At 39.8% G+C, this 21,460-nt stretch overlaps 1 protein-coding gene across 2 annotated transcripts; it reads left to right on the top strand.

Annotated features, from left to right (window-relative positions):
- Positions 1-94: 94 nt before the first annotated feature.
- LOC125544919 (ubiquitin C-terminal hydrolase 13-like) lies at positions 95-20,717 on the top strand. 2 transcript variants are annotated; one of them, XM_048708705.1, is made up of 32 exons: positions 95-298; positions 526-607; positions 1,577-1,712; positions 1,795-1,952; positions 3,886-4,151; positions 4,256-4,468; positions 4,545-4,653; positions 4,748-4,863; positions 5,556-5,654; positions 6,716-6,825; positions 7,469-7,543; positions 10,031-10,109; positions 10,198-10,344; positions 10,422-10,502; positions 10,586-10,705; positions 12,034-12,156; positions 13,998-14,069; positions 14,213-14,298; positions 14,392-14,500; positions 14,593-14,661; positions 14,743-14,844; positions 16,434-16,489; positions 16,584-16,767; positions 16,847-16,948; positions 17,026-17,097; positions 17,189-17,254; positions 17,772-17,837; positions 18,053-18,127; positions 19,412-19,528; positions 19,929-20,003; positions 20,090-20,164; positions 20,247-20,717. In XM_048708705.1, the coding sequence occupies exons 1-32, from the start codon at positions 269-271 to the stop codon at positions 20,286-20,288; spliced, it is 3,312 nt and encodes a 1,103-aa protein (XP_048564662.1). In that variant the 5' UTR covers positions 95-268; the 3' UTR covers positions 20,289-20,717. The 2 variants fall into 2 exon arrangements, with proteins under 2 accessions (XP_048564662.1, XP_048564661.1); XM_048708704.1 differs by having other exon boundaries at positions 20,087-20,164.
- The last annotated feature ends 743 nt before the right edge of the window (positions 20,718-21,460 follow it).

Here is a 21,460-nt window from a genome sequence, read left to right as displayed (position 1 = left end):
ATCCCTCTTGCCCTGCGCGAAATATCAAACCGACCCTCGATTAAAGCCGCGGCCCCGCGTTCTTTAGAAAACCGCAAAGAGCACGCGCCCCTCCCATCCCTTTTTTTACCCCCTTCTCCCCTTCGTCTTCGTCTCCTCCCCGCTTTGTCCCCCCCCCCCGCCTCTCCCCTAAACCCTAGCACGCGAGCCCCGAATCCCCAAACTCTCCGCGGCGATCGCCGACGCGACCCAACCCCGCGGCCGCCCGTAGCGGCCGCCGCCGCCGCACATGACCATGGTGACTCCTCGCGCCCCCGAGGTAAAAGCCCCGAGCGACCTCGCCATTCTCGCCACTCCGCTCGGAGTCCGCTCGCTTCGGCCCGGAGTGCGCCGCTGTTTCCTCTAGGGTTTCTGCGATTAGGGGGCTGTTTCGACCTGATTCGATTTGGCGTGGTTTCGTGGGCGGTCTTTTGTGGTGGCGATTTGTTCGGTTCTAGTATTGTTTAGCTCCCCGTGCTGAACTGTTCGGCTGCCTGTTGTCTGCAGCCGCCGCCGCAGGACCAGGACGAGGAGATGCTTGTGCCACAACAGGAAGTGGAGGTCTTCGAGGGACCGCAGCCGATGGAAGGTGAGGGTTTTCGGTGCCCCTTTTTGGTTAATTTCGGCTGAAACTTTGATCTGCTATGCATTATCTGTGGCTTCATGGTAAAATGTGTTATCTTTTCTGCGTGCTACCGTTCCGTCCTTTCCCATTGTCTGTTTGACTGTTAAATGATTTATGGTCACCCCTTTCAGTCTTAGCTTGATGCCAGTTTTTTTTGGTTTGTACTAATATTAGTTTAAGGGTGATTTTACGGCAGGTTATATAGGTCTACCTATGTCCATGTACTGCTATCAGTGACATGTTCGTTCCAAAGTTGAATTGCCTGTCTGTTACACCCCACAATATCTGTATTACCCAGATGAGTTGATATAACCTACATGTTGCATCAATGAACATTCGAGAAAACAAGAAAATGTTGCATCACAAAACCAAAGGAAACTGATTGAGCATCCAGGTTATAACCAAAGAAAATGTTGCATCAATGAACATGGACATGATTTTGATTTTGATTGATGTGTACATCGTCCTCAATCGTATGCATGCCAGTGCTTTATGGGAGGGCATCGCCACAATTTATGCATTCATTCTGTATGGCTTTAATAGTTTTTGTAGTGCTGGTGTCTGATGTGAAGGCAAAAAACACTAATGTTAAAAGGTGAATCCTGAACTTACATTCCAAAACATGTTGGATTTTGTGGTATCCCTTGCGGCTGTACATGTTTTTCCTTTTTCGGTGGGTGACTAGGTGGTAGATGGCTACTGTTATTAGGACATGGCGGTGATGGCGTTTCTGTTGTAAGTGCATGTTGATTAGCTAACATATGCTAAACCTTAGTTGGATGCGTAGCCAATTCCACAAAGGCAACTTTTAACATTATTATTGGTGCGTGCTATGTTTCGCTAAATAGTAACACAACTGTCAACGGTTGAGACAAAAAAGTCAGGTTAGGTGTTAATTTCTTCTTCTCTTGTTTACTCTTATTTGGTCTGCAGAATCCATGCCAGCTGTTGACAATGAAAGTTTGCCTGATGCATCAACTTCCAGATTTACATGGAAGATTGAAAGTATATCCAAGCACAGTGGTAGAAAAACTCACTCTGACGTTTTTGTGGTTGGGGGTTACAGCTGGTCAGTAAACACAGCCTCTTATTGCTATCTTATACATCCATTACTTCTGTGGCTTACTTCTTTTCCTATTACCTCTTTGCAGGCGAGTGTTGGTTTTCCCCACAGGAAACAATGTAAATCACCTTTCAATGTATCTGGATGTTGCTGATGCTAAGTCTTTACCTACTGGCTGGAGTAGGAGTGCCCAATTTAGCCTTGCTGTGATCAACCAATTAGACAGCAAGCACTCAGTAAGAAAAGGTACGTCCTGTTGTTTCTCAACAGACCTTATTGTGTACCTACATATCTTGAAGTATTAACTTTAGTTTGATTTCGCTAGCAACACAACTGGTATCCGAATTTTTACTACCTCAAATGTTTGTTCATATAGCTATGGTGAAGTAGATATTGCGTACTCCGTCTTTTCAGAAATGTAGTCCTCTGTGGGTACCCTGGCGTCAACGTTTAGAACTTTGACCAAATTATGTGTGCAAGTATGTAAGTTGACCACGAAAATAATGTCATTGAATTTGTTGCCAAGTCCTTCCATAATGTAGTGTGACATTGTTTTTTGCTGGCATAGTACGATAAAAAATCATAGCCCAAGTCTTGCATTGGAGACTGAAACGTAATAAGCAACTTAGATTTGTCGACAGAGGGAGTATTTATTAAGCTACATGTTCACTTGCCCTTACTTTTTATTGTTGAACAGTATCTATTTGTTCTATGACATTTTTCACTATTTTTAGCTTGATGCCTTTGAAGTAAAAGCCTGGCATATTGCCTTGACAATTGACACATTTCATGCAGTCTATATGTGCCTGTTGTGTACTAGGGTCAAAGTTAAGAAAAAGCACTAGGTGTTAATATGCGTTTGGCCACCTACTTGTGCTTTTCTAGCTTAGGCGCGTTTAGGCGCAATTAGGCGTTTTCTACACAATTGTATGGAGAGGGCTACAAGCAGGCAAGCAGCAGACCAACAAAATCAATAGCTAGCAGACCAAGTGGCCAACACAGGCAGCAACTACCAACTAGCAGACCAACAGCACACATTAGTAGCAGTACAAGTGCATATTGCTGGAGCACACGACAGTAGCAACAGGCTAGCATCGACAGTACCCGAGCAACTAGCATCAGCAACTCACAAGCAACCAGTCCATCTCGCACCAGCAATGAGAGAAATGGAGAGGGAGAGAGGCAGAGAGCTCACAAGGAGGTGGCAAGAGCAGATCGAAGGCTTGGGGGCGTGAGGTGGACAAGCTCCGAGTCGGGCAACCGATGACGTGAGGCGGAGGAGATCCGAGTCCGGCAGCCGGCGGCGCGAGGAGAAGCTTCAGCTCCGGCAGCCGGTGGTGCGAGGAGAGCAACCTAACCCTAACATTCGGTATTTGCTTGTGTTCCGCGAGGAGATCCCGCTCCTTTTATTGTCTTTGATTGATGCTGCCCCTGCTTGCAGTTTCGCGCCAAATCAGCGCGCCTAATCACAGATTTTTGCGCCTAATCGCGCATACGTGCAAAAGGCGCTCCCCCTAGGCGCGCATCACGCCTTTTCGAGCGCATAGGGCCTAGGCGAGGCGTTAGGCCAGCGCCCCGTGTGTAGGCGCGCATAAGCGAACAATTAAGCACGCTTTTTTGAACTTTGACTAGGGTTAGGTAGAGGCCCCTGCCTTTGGTGGCAAGATATATAAACTATTCTAATTCTTGCTTGATTAATTCCTCATAGAGGGTCCTATTTATACAAAGGCCCTAATCTAAGTAACAAATTGTATATCGTCTCTCTTGTTGGTGTAAGACCCAGTCTAAAAGATACATTCTAATTTGAAAGATAAATTTCCTAAGTGAGTGCTTGGTGCTGGGTGGGCCATGTACTTTGTGAAACTTCCTAACTGAGATCACGGGAATCCTCTCTGTATCTTGGTGCTGGGTGGGCCATGTACTATATGTTCACAACACTTGCATAATTCTTATTCAACATCAAAGTGTGCCATACTTCTTAAATTTTCCCCAACCTTAAAAGGAGAATCTCCTGCTGTTTAAAGTTTGCACTGATATTTTTTCTTCACAATTTTCTCTCAGTTGAAAAAACATTTTCTTTTGCTCAATTTTTTAGATTTGAAATGAACTCACATGTTTAGCATATAGTAACTGACACATTGTGCTAGTCATTATTTGATGATTTTTCTCCCCCCTGCAGAAGTAACACATACATTTAATTCTCGAGAAAGTGATTGGGGTTTTACGTCCTTTATGCCTTTAATTGATCTATATGATCCTAGTAAAGGTTATATTGTGAACGATCAATGCATCATTGAAGCTGAGGTTGCTGTGCGTAAAATTGTGGATTACTGGAACTACGACTCGAAAAAGGAGACTGGTTATGTTGGTCTCAAGAATCAAGGTGCCACTTGTTACATGAATTCGCTGCTCCAGACACTCTACCATATTCCCTACTTTAGGAAGGTAAGTTGTATTTCTGATTTTTGTTTCCTTTGAAAGTCAAGGCTTATTTCTAGTTTTTTGTCGACAATCCATCTGTGGTTCTGATACAAAGAATGATACTGTAGGCTGTGTACCATATGCCTACTGTCGATACACCTTCCGGGAGCATTCCTTTAGCTTTGCAAAGTCTTTTCTACAGACTTCAGCATGGTGACAATAGTATTTCCACAAAAGAGCTGACTAAATCTTTTGGATGGGATTCCTATGAGTCGTTTATGCAGCATGATGTCCAAGAGTTAAATCGGGTTCTATGTGAAAAGCTGGAGGATAAAATGAAGGTTAGGCATTTGCATGCTGATTTTAATATTGAGCAATAACACCCAGTCATTGATGTGCAACTATTCCTTTGTCCAGGGAACTATTGTGGAAGGAACAATACAAAAATTATTTGAAGGTCACCATATGAATTATATTGAGTGCATTGGTGTTGACTACAAATCTACTAGAAAAGAGTCATTCTATGGTATGTAATAAGTAACAAGGTTAAATCTGGTCCTTATTTCTCTAGTGCTCTCTTTGTGGCCATAAGTTCATGCCATATTTATCAAAATTTCCAGATCTCGCACTTGATGTCAAGGGCTGCTCAGATGTTTATGCATCTTTTGATAAGTATGTAGCTGTAGAGATGTTGGATGGTGATAATAAGTATCAATCTGAAAAATACGGCCTGCAGGTTAGTTTGACTTGGCATTTGCTATCCAATATCTAGAAGACTGTTTAATAAGTTATTTTTTTACTAAATATCAAGGAGCCATGACAATTTGGATGAAGTTGTCACAAAATCACAGTTCTTTGAATGTTCTCTTAACCATAACTCCTAGGGCAAATGGTCAGAGACCATCCAAATGCCGCATTTAAATGCAGTTGATAGGGTTCCTGACCTGTGAGGCCCACCTGTCAGTTCTGATGGGGGCAAAATAACTCAGCAGGAGATGCCATGTCACGCATGCTGAAGTTTACATGTCCGAACCTGGAACGTCCCGGCCACATCATGGGATAGCGAAATGCCCTAATCAGGTTCGGGCATGCCCATATCCGCTAGTGACAAGGCACCTCCTGATGAGTTTTTGCCCTGTCAGATCTGACCAGTGGGTCCCATAGGTCAGAAATGTCATCAACTGTGTCAAAATGCTGGATTTTGAAAAGCTGTGATTGTTCGCCCCAAAAGTTGTTGTTAAATGAAGAAAATGGCAGAAGTTGTGGTTCTCTGAAACCTTCATATATGGCTGGACTTACTGCTTGATTCTCCAGTATTATTAGGGAAATGCGCTTTGATAACATTCGTTTTACAGGAAATTATTTTTACATTATACTTCATGATTGTTTGAGATATCTTAATTTAATACATTTCTTCCCTTTTTTCAGGATGCCAAGAAAGGGATGCTTTTTATTGATTTCCCTCCAGTTCTGCAACTTCAACTGAAGCGGTTTGAATATGATCATGCGCGGGATATAATGGTTAAGGTGTGGATTCATTTCTTATGCATTCTCACCATCTTTGTAGGTTTTCTCTGACTTCATTTTCAGTGTGGTGGTTAGTATCACACAAAAAAGGGCACAATAAGTCTCTACGTAGGCTCTGCACTTAGTAATGTACCATGTTCAATATTGTTTCAGAAAAATCAGGGGCAGGTTAACAAGAAATACATTATTCGGTTGTTAGTCTGGTCTATGTGAATTGATCTTTTTTGTAATTTATCCCTATGGTGGAATTTTTTTATCTGTTACTCATCCCATCTAGATCATTTTTGTTTGTGGAATATGGTGAGCTATAATGCTTAACTGCTTGCCCAAGCATTTTGTTTAGTTGCAGTTTAGGTAAGTTTGAAAACACTTATTTATTGTCAATGTTAGAATATATACCAAGTCAAGTTGCATATAAGCTATTGACATGCCCATTCCCCATAATTGTTTGTTTCACTCATTTCAGTAATACACCAATTGCACATGCAAAAGGTATTAGTTATGCGTGTGTATTTTACTTTTAATATTTCCCTTCTGTATTCATACTATCAAGAGGTCCCCACTTGGCCTGGTGCAGTGGTGAAGTACTCCCCACTTGTGCCAATAGGTTCGACACGGCCTCTCTGCATGCTTGCCCCATATTCCTTCCCCAGACCCCACCTGGTGGGAGCTTCTAGCACTGGGTCTGTCCTTAGTGTAATTCAAGCATTTGGAAGGTTAGGTACCACGTCCTTAGAATCTAAAGCATTAATCAGAGTCAACAAAAGATATTCTGCCATCGGCAAATTGTTCTGTTTACCTATTAGTCTACATATATCTACTAATGTGCTTGACGTAAAGATGGTTTTTGATATCTTGAACAATTTAAGGTGGGTAATTCTTATATTCAGTACAGTATTAGTGATCAATAGTCTGCCGGTGATTTGAATGTTCTTTGATTAGTATTTGAAAAACCAGGGTTGCTGAAGGCTGGGTGTGTTTATTTTTTGTCAAATACTTTCTCATGCATATGTTATTGGTTTTGTTTTAACGTTTACATTAAGTCCATTCTGACAATGTAGATAAACGACCGTTATGAGTTCCCACTTCAGTTGGATCTTGACAGAGATGACGGGAAATATCTCTCTCCAGAAGCTGATAGGAGTGTGCGCAACCTCTATACTCTTCACAGGTAATAGTTTAATAGGTTTTTTGTGCATTTCTGTTATGCCATATTTAGTGTCGTATAGGTGGTTAATTATTTAACAGTTAATATTTACGTGCTGCAAATGTTAATTTTGCCCAGTTAATTTCTTAGCAATTACATTGTTCACACACTATGCATGTGTTGTTACTTCATTATTCATCCCTTTCTGTTTGTACTGCCTCCTTTCTGGTTTAAAAGGCCCACACGTGTACCTAGATTGATAATTTGATCAACGTAACCCGAGTCTTATATCACAAAAATTATACCATTAGAAACTTCAAATGTTACATTTTCTAATGGTATAACTTTTATGAGATAAAATTTGTATTATATTGGTTGAATTGCTGCTCTAGGTTTATGTGTGGGCCTTTTAAACTGGAAAGGATGTAGTAGCAGTGAATGAACTAACGTAGTGCAAATATAGTCTATTTATTTTAGAATATTATTAGCACACACTGCCAGTGTCCTCCATTTTATCTTAGTTTGCTGTCTTGAGGGCACGAAACTTTTCATGATGCATATTGGATTGCACTTTTCAAGTGAGAACCTTTTTTTCTACTAGTGTACTGGGACATGGTCTGGAGTTTGTCTTGTTGACTTTGAACCTTATGTCTTTTCTTTAATGCAGTGTGCTAGTTCACAGTGGTGGAGTTAGTGGTGGACACTACTATGCCTTCATCCGCCCTACCCTTTCTAATCAGTGGTATGGTTCGATTGTAAATAGTAGATGCTTTCTTATGGGCAGACTTATTGGATATGGTTCTTTGGTACTCAATTAATTTTTTAATTTAATCCTCACGTGAGAAAATGATTCGAGTGAAAACATTATGATCGAAATTATGTACCTAGTATGTGCTTTTGATCTTTGGGGGGCTGTATGCTAATCTATTACTTACCTACTAATAAAGGGAGGTAATATTCTTGGTCCGTCATATAGTTCTGCAAAAAAAAACCTGACCTTAGTATCCAATCCGCAATCCGCACGCCGCCCATTGAGAGCAGCGAAAAAAATATTGCCATGATTGAGGTTTAAACGCACGACCTACACAGTCGTAGTGAAGGCCTCAACCAACTCACCTAGCTTCTTCTTCTGCTAGAAAACGTGATCCGTTACCCAATAAAATAGTCCCACCTTGCTCTTTTCTTAAAATCTCACCGGTTTATATATGCATGCAAGTTGTCGTAGAATCAACCAGCTGCCTCAAGAATTAACAAACGAAGGTTGAGGTGTTGGCCCTACATATCCTGGGGAAAGGAAGAAATTAGAACTCCACAAATAAGTTGGTGCGCGGTTGCATGTGACAAATAAGAAAGGGAGTTAAGCCAAGCATGCTCCTGGGAACATGAGCAGCTAATTAAGTCAAGTATGCGGCATGGCCAATCAAAGAGGCACATGCATTAAGAAGCGACACCTATAACAGTACAAAGGAAGGAACGCAACTGCTACCCCTTGACCCAATAAATTCGAAATATGGGATTATGTTGTTCCACTCTCAAATTGATGGTTAAAGAAAGTGCACAAAAATTAATCCTTCCGGAGTTGGAGTCCAACTGTTTCTATAAATTAAATTTTGCAAGAGAAAAGCTAAAGGGTTAATTGAGCAGTTTTTGTTCATTTGCAACTTTTCTAGACTTTAGCATACGACTTTGCCGTCGTCAGTTGATCGTTCAGATGTTGTCGTGCCGTATTGGTAGACGTTTATATGGACACACTAAGTTTCTCTCCTGTTGCAACGCACGGGCATATGTGCTAGTAGCTTTAAAAGTTGATACGGGCCTTAGTTCATCTTTGTAAATTAGTCATTGGTGATGGGAGTTGCGAGGACGTTGGTTCTTGTCCTTCTGTGTAGGGGCCATTTACAGGCTGTGGGTGACAATTACATCAGCGAAGTTTGATAGTTATATATGAAATGGGAGATGGAGAATCACTCCATCTTATAAAAGGAGTTCCCACCTTGGATTATGAGTCAAGACTAGTCTATAGACTAGGCTATGAGTCTCAACTCCAGGGCTGACTTCACTTCAGTGTCAACTAGTCTATGAGTCGCAACTTCAATGTTACTAGTGTCAATTAGTCACGCTTAGTCTATGAGTCTCAACCTCGGAACGACTCGTCGACTTGTGAACCTTCCCACTAATGTAGACTATCTGCAAGTAACTACATGGAAGCCTTATAGATAAATGTTTTGATGTTAGCTTAATGATCAACCTCTTCAGTTCTAACTGCTCCCGTGGTTGCTTGATGTTGCTCCACCATCACCCTGTGCTGTACTGATATAGTCACAAGCTGATTGTTGCCTGGAACCACACTGGCCATTGGACTTGTGGCAAAAAGGCTCCATAGTGCTGATTTCTTCTCCCTCCGTCCGAAAAAGCTTGTCCCAAGCTTGTCCCTCAAATGGATGTATCTAGCACTAACTTCGTGCTAGATACATCCATTTGAGGGACAAGCTTTTTCGGACGGAGGAAGTATGAGAAAAAACATTGTTCTTCTTCCTTTTCATCAAGATATAAATCTTCTCCCACATTATTTATCCTAAAAAGAACTTAATGTTTGCTATGGTTTTAAAGTCTTTGCTGTAATTTGAACTACTTTTGATCAATTGTTATGTGTTTTTAAGGCGTTGCCTCGCACCACAGCTTACGCCCTTTACCAGAGCCCTGCTGTTGGCTTTTGTAGGTTTACTCAATTTGTTTGGAAGAATTAAAATAGAGTATTAAAAAAATATGGACCTTCGCCTTGACTTGCCACCTGAAACGTCATGGTGTTAGCTTTTTCATTTTGCATTTGTAAGACAAACAGGTTTGAGTTGTGTACTACTAACACTGACCTTTGTCTGTTGCATGCCACTACAATCGCTCTGTTGTATCATCTGTGCAGTGCATTTCTAATTAATATGTAAATAGCCACATAGCTACTAAAACTGACATTTGTCTTATCATCTGTCACATTGAATTTCTAATTAATAATATCTAAATAGTCACATAGTCACCCTCTTTTACATATTCTTAGCAATAGTCACTATGTATTGCCATCACTGAATGCTATTTGATAAGGACCATGTTTGCTGATTGCTTTGTTGCTATAAAGCCCTCTTCCCCTATAGTCTCTTTATATGTTTCAGCACTACATTGGACAATCACAAGTGGATTGTGTGCAATTCATTGACTTTACAAATTTGTAATATAGGTACAAGTTCGATGATGAACGAGTGACAAAAGAAGACACGAAACGGGCGTTGGAGGAGCAGTATGGTGGCGAGGAAGAGGTAATATCCATTCGGAAATATTGAAACGTCTCATGTTGGCCATTGCTAAATTTTCTTACTGCAAATGCTGTTTGTTTCTTGGTTACAGCTCCCCCATACTAATCCTGGACTGAATATGAACCCACTTAAATTTACCAAGTATTCAAATGCTTACATGCTTGTGTACATACGTGAAAGTGACAAAGAGAAAATTGTTTGTGATTTGGAAGAGACAGACATCAATGAAGACCTTAAGGTAGTATTCTCATTATTTTTCGTTTTTGCCTTTTGATATCATAGAGTTCCTTTCAACATCGTGTAAATTCTTCTCAGACTAGGCTAAGAAAGGAAGACGAAGACAAGGAGAACAAGAAAAAAGAGAAAGCTGAGGCTCACATGTTCACTACATTTAAGGTTTGTCTTTATATCGTTATCTGACTGGGTTTGTCATTCTGATTGCTGTTCTCACTTGGTTCTTCATTTGAACAATTACCCAGGTGGCCAGAGATCATGATTTGGCAGCACAAATTGGACGAGACATGTTTTTTGATCTCGTGGATTATGAAAAAATTCATCCTATCCGTGTACTTAAAGACATGCCATTCAACCAGGTTAAGGTAACTATTCTCACTGAATAGCCATGTTGCTCTGGATATGAAGATATTTTGTAAATTAAATATGTGTGCTTTTTGCATATGATAGTGTTGCTATAGTCATGACTCCCAACTGCAGAATTTCTGATGCCCTTTTAAGTTGTACTTGCGTGCTGTTTTTTCCTTTTCTTTCTTCTGTTTCAAGCATTTGTAATAGTTAGACTGGTGTCATTGAATATAATTCTTCACTTTTGGCATTATAGGAACGGTACAGTAATTGCTGCTACTTTGTTGATTGGGTACCTAAAACAGTTTTTTCCTTTCCTTTCTTCTGTTTCAAGCATTTGTAATAGTTAGACTGGCGTCATTGAATATAATTCTTCACTTTTGGCATTATAGGAACGGTACAGTAATTGCTGCTACTTTGTTGATTGGGTACCTAAAACAGTTTTTTCCTTTCCTTTCTTCTGTTTCAAGCATTTGTAATAGTTAGACTGGCGTCATTGAATATAATTCTTCACTTTTGGCATTATAGGAATGGTACAGTAATTGCTGCTACTTTGTTGATTAGGTAACTAAAACAGTTATTATTTGATTTGGTTAACTAAATAAAATTTGTATCCACCGCCCTTGTTACCATAGTAATGCTTTCGATGAATGTGTGTGTGTGCCGTGAGTTTACTAAAATGAAAATTTGTGTGTGCATACATAGGTCGCATATTACTCCCTCCGGACCGGTTTACAAGTCTCCCCTTTATTCTGAGCTTAACTTTGACCGTTGATTTAGAAAAAGTATAATTTATTTGCCACAAAAAAGTATATAGTTGGAAACTTTTTTTTGAATGTGAATCCTGTGGTATCGTTTTTCTAGTGTTTCTTCTCTGTATGTATGTGTATAGTTGAAATTTGTGCTTCCGTTTACTGTTTTGTGTGTGGGATTGGAATAATGCTGTAATATATTAAATAATGCTTATTGTTCAAGTCTCCCAGCTTAACTTTGATCATCGATTTAGAAAAAGTACAATTTATTTGCCACAGAAAGTATATAGTTGGAAACTTCTTTTTGAATGTGAATCCTGTGGTATCGTTTTTCTAGTGTTTCTTCTTCTCTGTATGTATGTGTATAGTTGAAATTTGTGCTTCTGTTCACTGTTTTGTGTGTGGGATTGGAATAAAGCTGTAATATATTAAACAATGCTTATTGGGAATTGAACAAAATGGTTTAGTTGACTTTGGTTGCAACAATCATCTTCTTGGGCATCCACTTTTTAACTGTTCTTAGTTTTTCTTGTTTGCATTTAACTACAATGCCAAAGGATGCATGTTTTGATTTAATGAATTCTACTTGACAGGAGGAGTTCTCAAAAGAATTTGGTATCCCCGTCCACTCCCAGAGATTTTGGTGGTGGTCTAAGCGGCAGAACAACACCTACAGGCCCACTCGGCCATTAACTCAACAGGAGGAATCATATACTGTAAGTGAATATTGACATATATTAATTGTTTGCTTAAACTTTGCTTGACAGTGGTTGTGTTTGCTTTCTGCACTTTTGGTAACATGACGTTGAAATCTATCTGTCATTGTCAGTTTTTTTATGTACTGGGATTTGTTTAATACATAAGGACAAATTCTCATTGGTTTGTGACTAGGGACTGGTCTTTGGTACTTCGTTACTGATGTTAGATTTTTCTGCATGAAATATACTCCAGGCGACTGATGTTGGATTTTTCTGCACAAAGTATGCTCCAGGGTTCAGTTCAGTGTCATGTAGTAACGCATCGGTATACTTGTACAAGTATGGCAATACAACATTTCTCAAATGTATAAAAGAATAATAATACTCCCTCTGATCCATATTAATTTTTGCTGATAATCAGGATCGGAGGGAGTAACTATTTTATGCTTCACAACTTTCCAAATTATAAAAGCTGGACATTTCGTTTTCTCCTGTTGTCGTATCTTTTCCTTCTATTCTTCCGAATATCTTATCTCAGACACTTAGACCAAATGATCTTCTTCACGCACATTCCTTTTGATTTCTTGTTGGTTCCGGTGCAATAAAGCATGTAGGCAGCAGGCGAGGAGGGGACAACATGCAACTTCTAGTCCCTCTGATCTGTTATTTAAAAAATTGGCTGCAGAATCTCCTCCACCTCTCTTAACAATTTCACAGTGCGAACTGGGTAACCATACCAATATACAGTCGCGTTGGGGTGTAGCCTTTTGTCTTTTCCTGTAAATAAAAATGTTATTCCTGCACTCCGAGGTATGTGCTGGAGCTGCACTGGTACGAGTTATCCTATGTGTTCCTTGCTACTGCTATACAACTTGACAAAATTACCAGCACATCAGAGGTCCCATGTAATTGTCCTTGTTAGCCTTGTACCATTATCTCCATTGTTCAAGAAAGCGTTTTTAAAGCGACGCTTAAGCGCTGAGCAATGGCAAAACGCTTCGCTTTGTCCGTAAGCGGTATATTAAGCTTTTTGTTGTTGTTTTTTTTGGCTGTTTCTGAATTACTTCTGTAGTTCTGCTTGCCTGCTTGCAATAATGGCAATATGCCATTTTACCTCGTTACTTTATTAGGGTCTGTTTGGGAAGCATTTACTTCAGATTCTGGGCACATGATCTCTATTAGACTATGTCTATTTGAACTGAACTGCATTTTAGTTGTTATTTTGCTTGCTGTGTGAACGTGATGTATACTCCCTAGATACATCCGTATCCAGACAATTCTAAGACAAGTAATTTGGGACGGACGTAATATTTGGTATGGTGTGAACTGCATTTTAGATGATATATTTCAATTACGTATGTGCTATGTTTCCCATTTCCCTGTGCATATTATTCAAAAACAGTCAAATTCTGGCCAATTTTAAAAAACGCTTAAGCTGTGCTCAAGCGCTCATTGCTCTAAGCGGTGGCCTTCAGCTTTGCTTATGCTTTCCGCTTTTTTGAACATTAATCATCTCACCCCTAGTCAACAGTATTAGCTAAGTGCAAAGTTGAAATGATTAAGTGAGCCCAAGTAAATCTCTGAGTTTAGGTACAGACACTTAGACATGAGCTTTTCAAACAATTAATATGTGGCCACCAAATTAAATGCTTGTCTCCTAGTTATGTGTGTGTCTTGAGTTCCCATTTATTCCTATGAAGCCATGTGTTTCCTGCCTTGGCCTGCCTAATTGGTGATCGAGCGCTGGGGTGCTAATTTTGCTTAACTGACTGGTGCCTCATGAACATTGGCATCCATTTATTATATGCATCACTATTAGTTTTCTTGATTCACACTTAAATAATTTGATTTTTTTTCAGGTTGGACAGCTTAAAGATGCAGCAATTCGAATGAACAGTTCTGAATTGAGGCTGTACTTGGAGGTTGTACAGGTTAATATTATGAACAGCTTTTTATACTCAGTTTAGCTTTTTTATATAGTTCATCTACTCAACTGCAGTGTGCCATCTGTAGCTAAGGTGCATTGGTCTTGTTTACTGGTGTGCCATCTAATATTTGCTTGTGACACTTGCAGGAGAATCATTTGACTCTTGCTTCGAGGACAAAGGATGATATTTTGCTTTTCTTCAAGCTCTATGACCCTGAAAAAGAAGAACTAAGGTTGCTTCTTTCTCCAGCTTGACATTTTATTATTATGTAATCGTCTGGCAACACTGAATCTGTCTAATATTATCCCCTGCGGTTATGAAACAGATATGTTGGGAATCTTCTCTTGAAAGCATCAAGTAAGCCATCTGATATAGTGCCAAAATTGAATGAGATAGCAGGATTTCAGCCTGATGAAGACATTGAGTTGTACGAGGTTTGTTTTGACGTCATTTGAATTGGGGTTGAGTTTTTCCCGTTTAAAAAAAGTTTTGGTAGCACAATGACATTTTACTTATACCTCTGTAGGAAATAAAATTTGAGCCAAATATTATGTGCGAACCAGTTGACTGTGATGTTTCCTTCAGTTTAAACCAGGTTTGTGCCATTAAAGTTATGCTTAATATTTATCATTGTCTGTGTATGTATTACTTATGGCATGTTTTTTGCTGCTTTCAGATTGCAGATGGAGACATATTGTGCTACCAAAAACGTTGTTCTCTGGACCAACACCGACATCCCAATGTATCTTCTTTCTTTGAATATGTCCATAATAGACAGGTAAATTTGTCTGGCTCTTGGACCCCCCTTTTCCCCTTGCAATACCTTGCCTTGCTTTAATATTTCATAGTTCATGCTCGTGATACTTAAATTCCTGTGTCTGTTTTGGCCACATGCCTTTATCAATCATTAAAGCTAGAATCTTACATGTTACGTCCTCTGTATCTGTTTGAGCACCTAATCTGCTAGCAATGATTGGTCCATGATTTGTCCCAACTCTTTTTCTATGATTGGTTAGATTGTTGGCGTGATTGAGTTGCCAAAAAATGATTGTTAACATGGTGTTTTTGTTTGCGTAAAACTGCTTGAAGGCCGAAGTATGTGTTGCTTCGTGGAGCTAGTGCTTCACCTGTAGCATTATGCTATGTCTTAATCTATGTGTGAAAGAAGTTACCGACCATGCCCTGTGCAAAGTGATGTTTTCTTGGGTTGGCATGCATGCATTTGTTGGTGTGTGATGTATGTTTGAGTTTGACTGCTAATTTAATATATTTTACCTGCTTGTCAAACGAAAGTAGAGCATTATGCTTTCAATTGCATGCTGGTTCTGAGTAAAATCAGATTGTAAAATCACTCTCAATTATGAATGCTAGATATATCATTTGATGAAAGTACATAAACTCTGTTGACTTAAGCCTACTATTGAGCTCAAATTCGGTGATATGTTGTCGAAGTAGAGTGCTTAATTCATAATAGGAGAATATTTTGTATATGCCATAATTTCATGAAAGCTGTATGATCCGATACGGGTTATAGTTTGAGGTTTATCTTGATATGAAAGTGTCTCTTTGTGTTCATACATTTCTGATGTCCTGACAGAAACCGTTAGTACACCAATGTTTGACTCTACATCAGTTTAGCTTGTTAATATTTGATGTCATTTTGAATTTGAGCTCTTTTGCTTATATAAATTTTAATGCATATGTTTTTTTTATAAAAGATCATTAGCACGATAGCTTTTTTTGTGCAGGACGTATATTAAGTAGGAAGTAGACATTGTTCCCCACATTGCAAAACAGATGGTGCTTTTCTGTGCAGAGTGATACTGTAGAATAAGTTTCTTGTCACATAATAGATGACATTTTGTTTTATCAAGCTAGTCTTTCAAACTTCTCTCTTCATTAATATTAGTCATACTATTTATTATGATTCATAGTAGAGCAGACGAGATGAGAATTGAAGTTTTTAATCTAGTTGATTCAGGGAAGATAGGTGATTCTTAATTCTGTGTGATCTCTTAATTTGTGTGCCACTTTTAGTTGTGTGCTAGAAGGGGAGCGTTGGCGCACTGGTAAAAGCTGTTGCCTTGTGACCAGTTCAACTCCTGGAAACAGCCTCTTACAGAAATGTAGGAAAAGACTGCGTACAATAGACCCAAAGTGGTCGGACCCTTCCCCGGACCCTGCGCAAGCGGGAGCTACATGCACCGGGCTGCCCTTTTAGTTGTGTGCTAGTCTGGTGTTTGATGTTCCTTCAATAGTCATTGTCATATATACGCGAGGCAGTTTTACTTTTTTTCAAAAGCTTATTACTACAGTTGTTGTCTAATGGTTGTTTTTACTGATTTTTTTTATTGCTGCTATCTATAGGTTGTGCACTTCAGATTGCTTGAAAAGCCAAAACAAGACGACTTCTCTCTAGAACTGTATGTGTCAGGAATCTCTGAACCTTCATAACACATTTGACCGTTTTCTTTCATAAATAAGCACTGATAACTGCTTTTACTTTCATACTTGTAGATCAAAACGTTCCACATATGATGATGTTGTTGAGAAAGTTGCACAACATCTTGGTATGGATGATCCTTCAAAACTCCGCCTTACTCAGCACATCCCGCATTTACAGCAACCGAAACATCAATACATCAAGTATAGAAGTATTGATCATCTTTCGGATATGTTACTTTTACGTAACCCTAATCAGGTCAGGCACCTTTTTTTCATGTGTTCCTATTTATTTACTACATTGTATGGGATTACTTGAGCTTCCTTTTTTCTTGCAGATGTCTGACATTTTATATTATGAAATACTGGACATTCCTTTGCCAGAACTGCAAGGTCTGATAACATTGAGAGTTGCTTTTCACCAAGCTACACCTAATGAGGTAGTTTGCACCAAATTTTGTGCTTGCAGCCGCTTTTATGTGTCTAAACATGTTCTGCAATAACCTTTGTTTATCAGGTGCTGTTTCACATTATACGATTGCCAAAGGGTAGCGCTTATTCTGATTTGATCGACGACTTAAAATCGAAGGTGAATTTACTGTAAATACTGTTAGTTTCTTGAAAGGGTTTTTATGTTCTGCCAACTTGATCTTGAATTTTTCTATTTTTCCTTTTCTTAGGTTAAGCTATCTCGAAGTGACGCTGAGCTTAGGCTATTTCAGGTCAACAATAACAAGATATGGAAGGTACTTGTTATCTCTGTTGCACCATGGAAGTTATCATTCCTCTAGACTAGATTTTTATAATGTATGGTCATATTCAGTTGTTTATTTACTATTGAAATGTTGGTTTGGAAACAGTAGAGTTGTATTATCACGAAAGTCAACTTGTACCATGGTGCATGTCTTCAGTGTAGTAGAATGCGCTGACTGTGGCAGTATGTTGGTAGGAATTAGGAAGGCAGTGCACTAGTCCTTGCATGGGTGGTACCACACCGTGATGGGGCTACAAACCCCACTTCTTTTGCAGTCCGTGCTATAAAAAAATTAAATATAAATTGTAACCATGGATATCTATCTGTAAAATATGTGGTTTTGGCTATCTGCAAGGAAAGTACAAATCTTGTTATGGTTTGTGATTTCACTTTACTTTAAAGTTCCGTCTCTCTTTTATGAATCCAGTCTCATTAAGATGATGCACATACTTCACAAATAATCCGGTTGACCTTTGTATTCATTATCAGTCATTTGCCTTATTTTTCAGGTGTACCAGCCTACTGAGAAAATAGATGCAGTTCATGATCCAAATGTACCTCTTCATGTTGAGGAGGTATGCATCATAAACACAAATACTGTTTACAGTCTCCTAGAAGCTCTAAAGGCTTAACCTCAGGCCATTTACTCCTATTACAGATCCATCCCTTGTTTTCTTTCTTTGGTTTGATTACGGAATGACATGGTCCATGTTCATCTCATGCATTATAAGCACTTCATGTAATTACCTGGTGTCTTTTCTCTCCAGTTTCCTAATTTTTTTATTGTCAGATTCCCGAAGAAGAGAAAAGTGCCGGTCCGCGAGACCGTTTGGTTCATGTCGTCCACTTCTTCAAAGATAACCAGGTATTATCGTTTTTATGCATCTATGTAGTCCTAAACCGTTGATGTTTCATGTATGGATATGGATTCCCTATATAGTTTTGAATCCTCAGGATGCTTCAAGCTCCTTTGAAGCTAGTGTAGAGAACATAGTGATCTCTAAAAGTACTGCTAATTGGTAGTTGCCATGATTGAGGAGATGTGCTCTAACTGATTTACTTGAGCAAACCTATGCTGAAAAAGTTTATGTACTGAGGAGCAACATGATCATGGCTGCTCTGCAATTGTCACTCGCTCAGGCATGTTAATGTGCTAGCTTAAACTTGCATGCCTTTGCCTCTTCAGAGCTTTGGGCTTAGAAAAATCTGTTAAAGTCGTTGTCTTGTATATGCCTAAGAAACTGGTGGGCTCTGTGCAGTATTGTTATGTCATACAGATTTAAAATTTTGATGTAAAAAATATCAGTGTGTTAGATTCAACTTGTTCAGAATAGGCTTGGTCTGTCCAAATAGCTAGCTTTGGGCTTGTACGAATAATCCATCAAAACTTGTCTTGTGTAGGCACAAAAAGTTGTTGGGCTGTTGTTGTGTCATACAGGGTTTATAATTCATTTCGTTTGATATTTGAATTTTTTGCTGAGTTTCGTCGATTTGAATGTAAATAGCTGGATATAATAGTTTGGAGTGTTGTGCAGTCTTAACACATGAATGCTGAAACAGTCACATCAGCTTGACTGTCCTAGTGGTGTGCACCTGTCATCCTTTTGTGCGGACCAGTGTTCAAATCTCTTAACTAAAATTAGCTTTAGATGTGAGGTTCAAACCCTTGACCTGCAGATTGAGAGGACTTACCAGTGCGGCAGTTATGATGATTTGTATTATTTATTTAGAATCTTTGTGCTATTGTACATTTTCAATTCAAACATACTGACTTCTTTAACAAAACATAAATATTTTGATTACCTCGAAATAAAACTTTGATGTTATTTTAAAGCATGAATAGGTATTTGAGCTAACGTTGTGGAACTTCCGTTTCATTGCAAACCAATATATTGTTTTATTTCCATGTGCTTGCAAATTTGCGGCTGGGTTTCCACTAGAGCATGACCCTAACAGGTTCTCAAAGCAAAAGCAGAAAGCAAAAACAAGAAACAATAACAGCTCCACCATCTATTGCCCTTATCATAGCATTTCTGGCCTTTTCTATTGTTTGGTATCTTGGTCTTGGTACTCTTTTTGCACACTGTCAGAGAGAAGCAATAATACTTTGTATGTTATTGTTGCTGAATCAGTTACATCATCTTTGCAGCACATTCAATACTATGGAGTGCCATTCTTCTTCCTTATTCGTGAGGGCGAGGCTTTGTCAGATATCAAAGTACGCATTCAGAAGAAATTTGAGGTTCCAGACGAGCAGTTTCTTAAGGTGTGGTTTCGACCTTCTATTTTTTTTGTATAATGTAATTTTCTGCAAAAAATCTATCCTTTTCACTGCTATTATAAACAGTCCCTGGGCATAGCTAATGTGCTGACTGCCATTTACTAGGTCCATTCCTTTATTCTGTTGAATATATCATCTGAAAATCAGTGTTGAAATAGGCTTTGTCATTATAGGTGTGCGATCTACTCCCTCCGTCCCAAAATATAAGATCATTTTTGACATTATCAGTGTAAAAAATGATATATTTTGGATGGAGGGAGTAAATTGTAAAAATAGGTATATCTTGGTTCAGTTAGAGGAATATTGGATGCGCTTTTGTTAGTGTTTTCCAGTTTATGTTGCCATCTTGTTGGATAGTATCTGATTTTATGTTGTTTTGTCTCAGTGGAAATTCGCTTATGTTGCCTACAATCGCCCGGATTACCTCCAAGATTCAGATATTGTATTGAGCCGATTCCAGGTGGAGTACATTTTGTGTTTTTTTTGGATGTTTGACAGAAAATATTCCTTTATTCAAACTTTTCTTGCTGGTATTTCTTTCAGCAGAAAAACATTTATGGACCATGGGAACAATCCCTAGGACTGGAGCACTCAGACATGCCCACCAAAAGGGCCAATCAGGTATTTAACTATAGAGACTGCCAACACATAACAGATATGTTAGTTGCTGTATTATTCTCAAAGTAGGTCTAAACAACTGCAGAATCGCCATTCTTTTGAAAAGCCGGTGAAGATCTACAACTAAAGATGGCGATATTTTCAGTTCTGACCTGACGGTTTCTCTAAACGAATGGGCAAGAACACCAATGTTATTTACGCACACCCTGCAGATGAAGTGGCGGCAAAATCCATGACCATGATGTGCTTTTGACCAGGTAGTTATACAGATGTAGAACCGGCTGTTGAGAGGGTGCTGTGCTGAGTTATTATTTGTTTGGAGGGGACGTTGCATACAGCGGATGTATTGTGGCTTGTCGAAAGGAAATTAACATTTGGTTGGTTGTACAGGGATTTATAGAACTTTTTTGCTTAGATCAATTTCACTTTGTAAGCTGTGTATTTTGCAGTGAATTTTTGCACTCGGTTGATTCTGTGGTCGTTGCCTTAGCTATAAAATATTCTGTGCGACTCGTATGAATACCAATCTTCTTTAAACCCAAGGTTTAATTTTTTCGTTGCTTTGTTGCCAGATCTGAGCTATTGCTTCTATATTACTCCCTCTGTCCCAAAAAACATGTCACAATGGTTATTTTACAATTTACTCCTTAGCCTTTTGCTGACCAAACCTGAAGTCCCTCTCTTCCTCCTTCCTTTTTGACCGACGCTCCGCTCTCTTCCTCCTTCCTCTCAGACTGGCTGGTGTCGCCGGGGCCGCTCCCCTCTGCACAGCTCCACGCCGCCTGTGCCTCCTCTCCCTCCCCCGCGGCACCTCTCCCTCCCTAGCGTCGGCGCCCTTTCCCTTGCGTGCGTTGCCGGCGCTCTCTTCCTCTCGCATGTCTGGTGAAAATGCGATTTTCTCCCTTTGGCACTCCGGTCTGCAGCGGCCGTGCTCAATCTGCGGTGGGGACTACCAAGACGGCGCGATGGAGCTGCTTCTGTCGGTCGCCTGCACGGGGCTGCTGCCAGTCGCCAGGTGAGGAGCGCATCTCCTGAAGCAGCGGCTACCTGGCCACGCAGCAGCGGCGGCGCGATGGGGGCGGCGAGCTCCTCCGTCTGCTCTAGGACTCCACCGCCAAGGGGGCGAGCTCCTTCGTCCGCTCTAGGACTCCACAGCCAAGGGGGCATGCCCTTGCATCCGGGAGGTGCTCGAGCTCGTCAAGGGTGCCCCTCCCCTTCCCCCTCTAGATCCGATTTGATGGTGAATTGCAGGTCCAAGTCATTGTCTTTGATCAAGATTACATATTTCTGATAATTATA

The sequence above is a fragment of the Triticum urartu genome, chromosome 3, assembly GCF_003073215.2.
Source record: "Triticum urartu cultivar G1812 chromosome 3, Tu2.1, whole genome shotgun sequence".
In the NCBI taxonomy this organism is placed as follows: Eukaryota; Viridiplantae; Streptophyta; class Magnoliopsida; order Poales; family Poaceae; genus Triticum; species Triticum urartu.
The sequence above is the reverse complement of the archived record's forward strand: the minus strand, read 5'-3'. Positions and strand labels throughout refer to the sequence as shown.

What these genes read in the sequence shown, in the direction of transcription:
- LOC125544919 (XM_048708704.1), top strand. Translation starts at nt 269, where the DNA reads ATGACCATGGTGACTCCTCGCGCCCCCGAG. An exon ending in TGCCATTCAACCAGGTTAAG is followed by an intron (nt 10,706 to 12,033) that starts GTAACTATTCTC and finishes TCTACTTGACAG; the next exon opens with GAGGAGTTCTCAAAAGAATT. An exon ending in TACCTCTTCATGTTGAGGAG is followed by an intron (nt 17,838 to 18,052) that starts GTATGCATCATA and finishes TTTTATTGTCAG; the next exon opens with ATTCCCGAAGAAGAGAAAAG.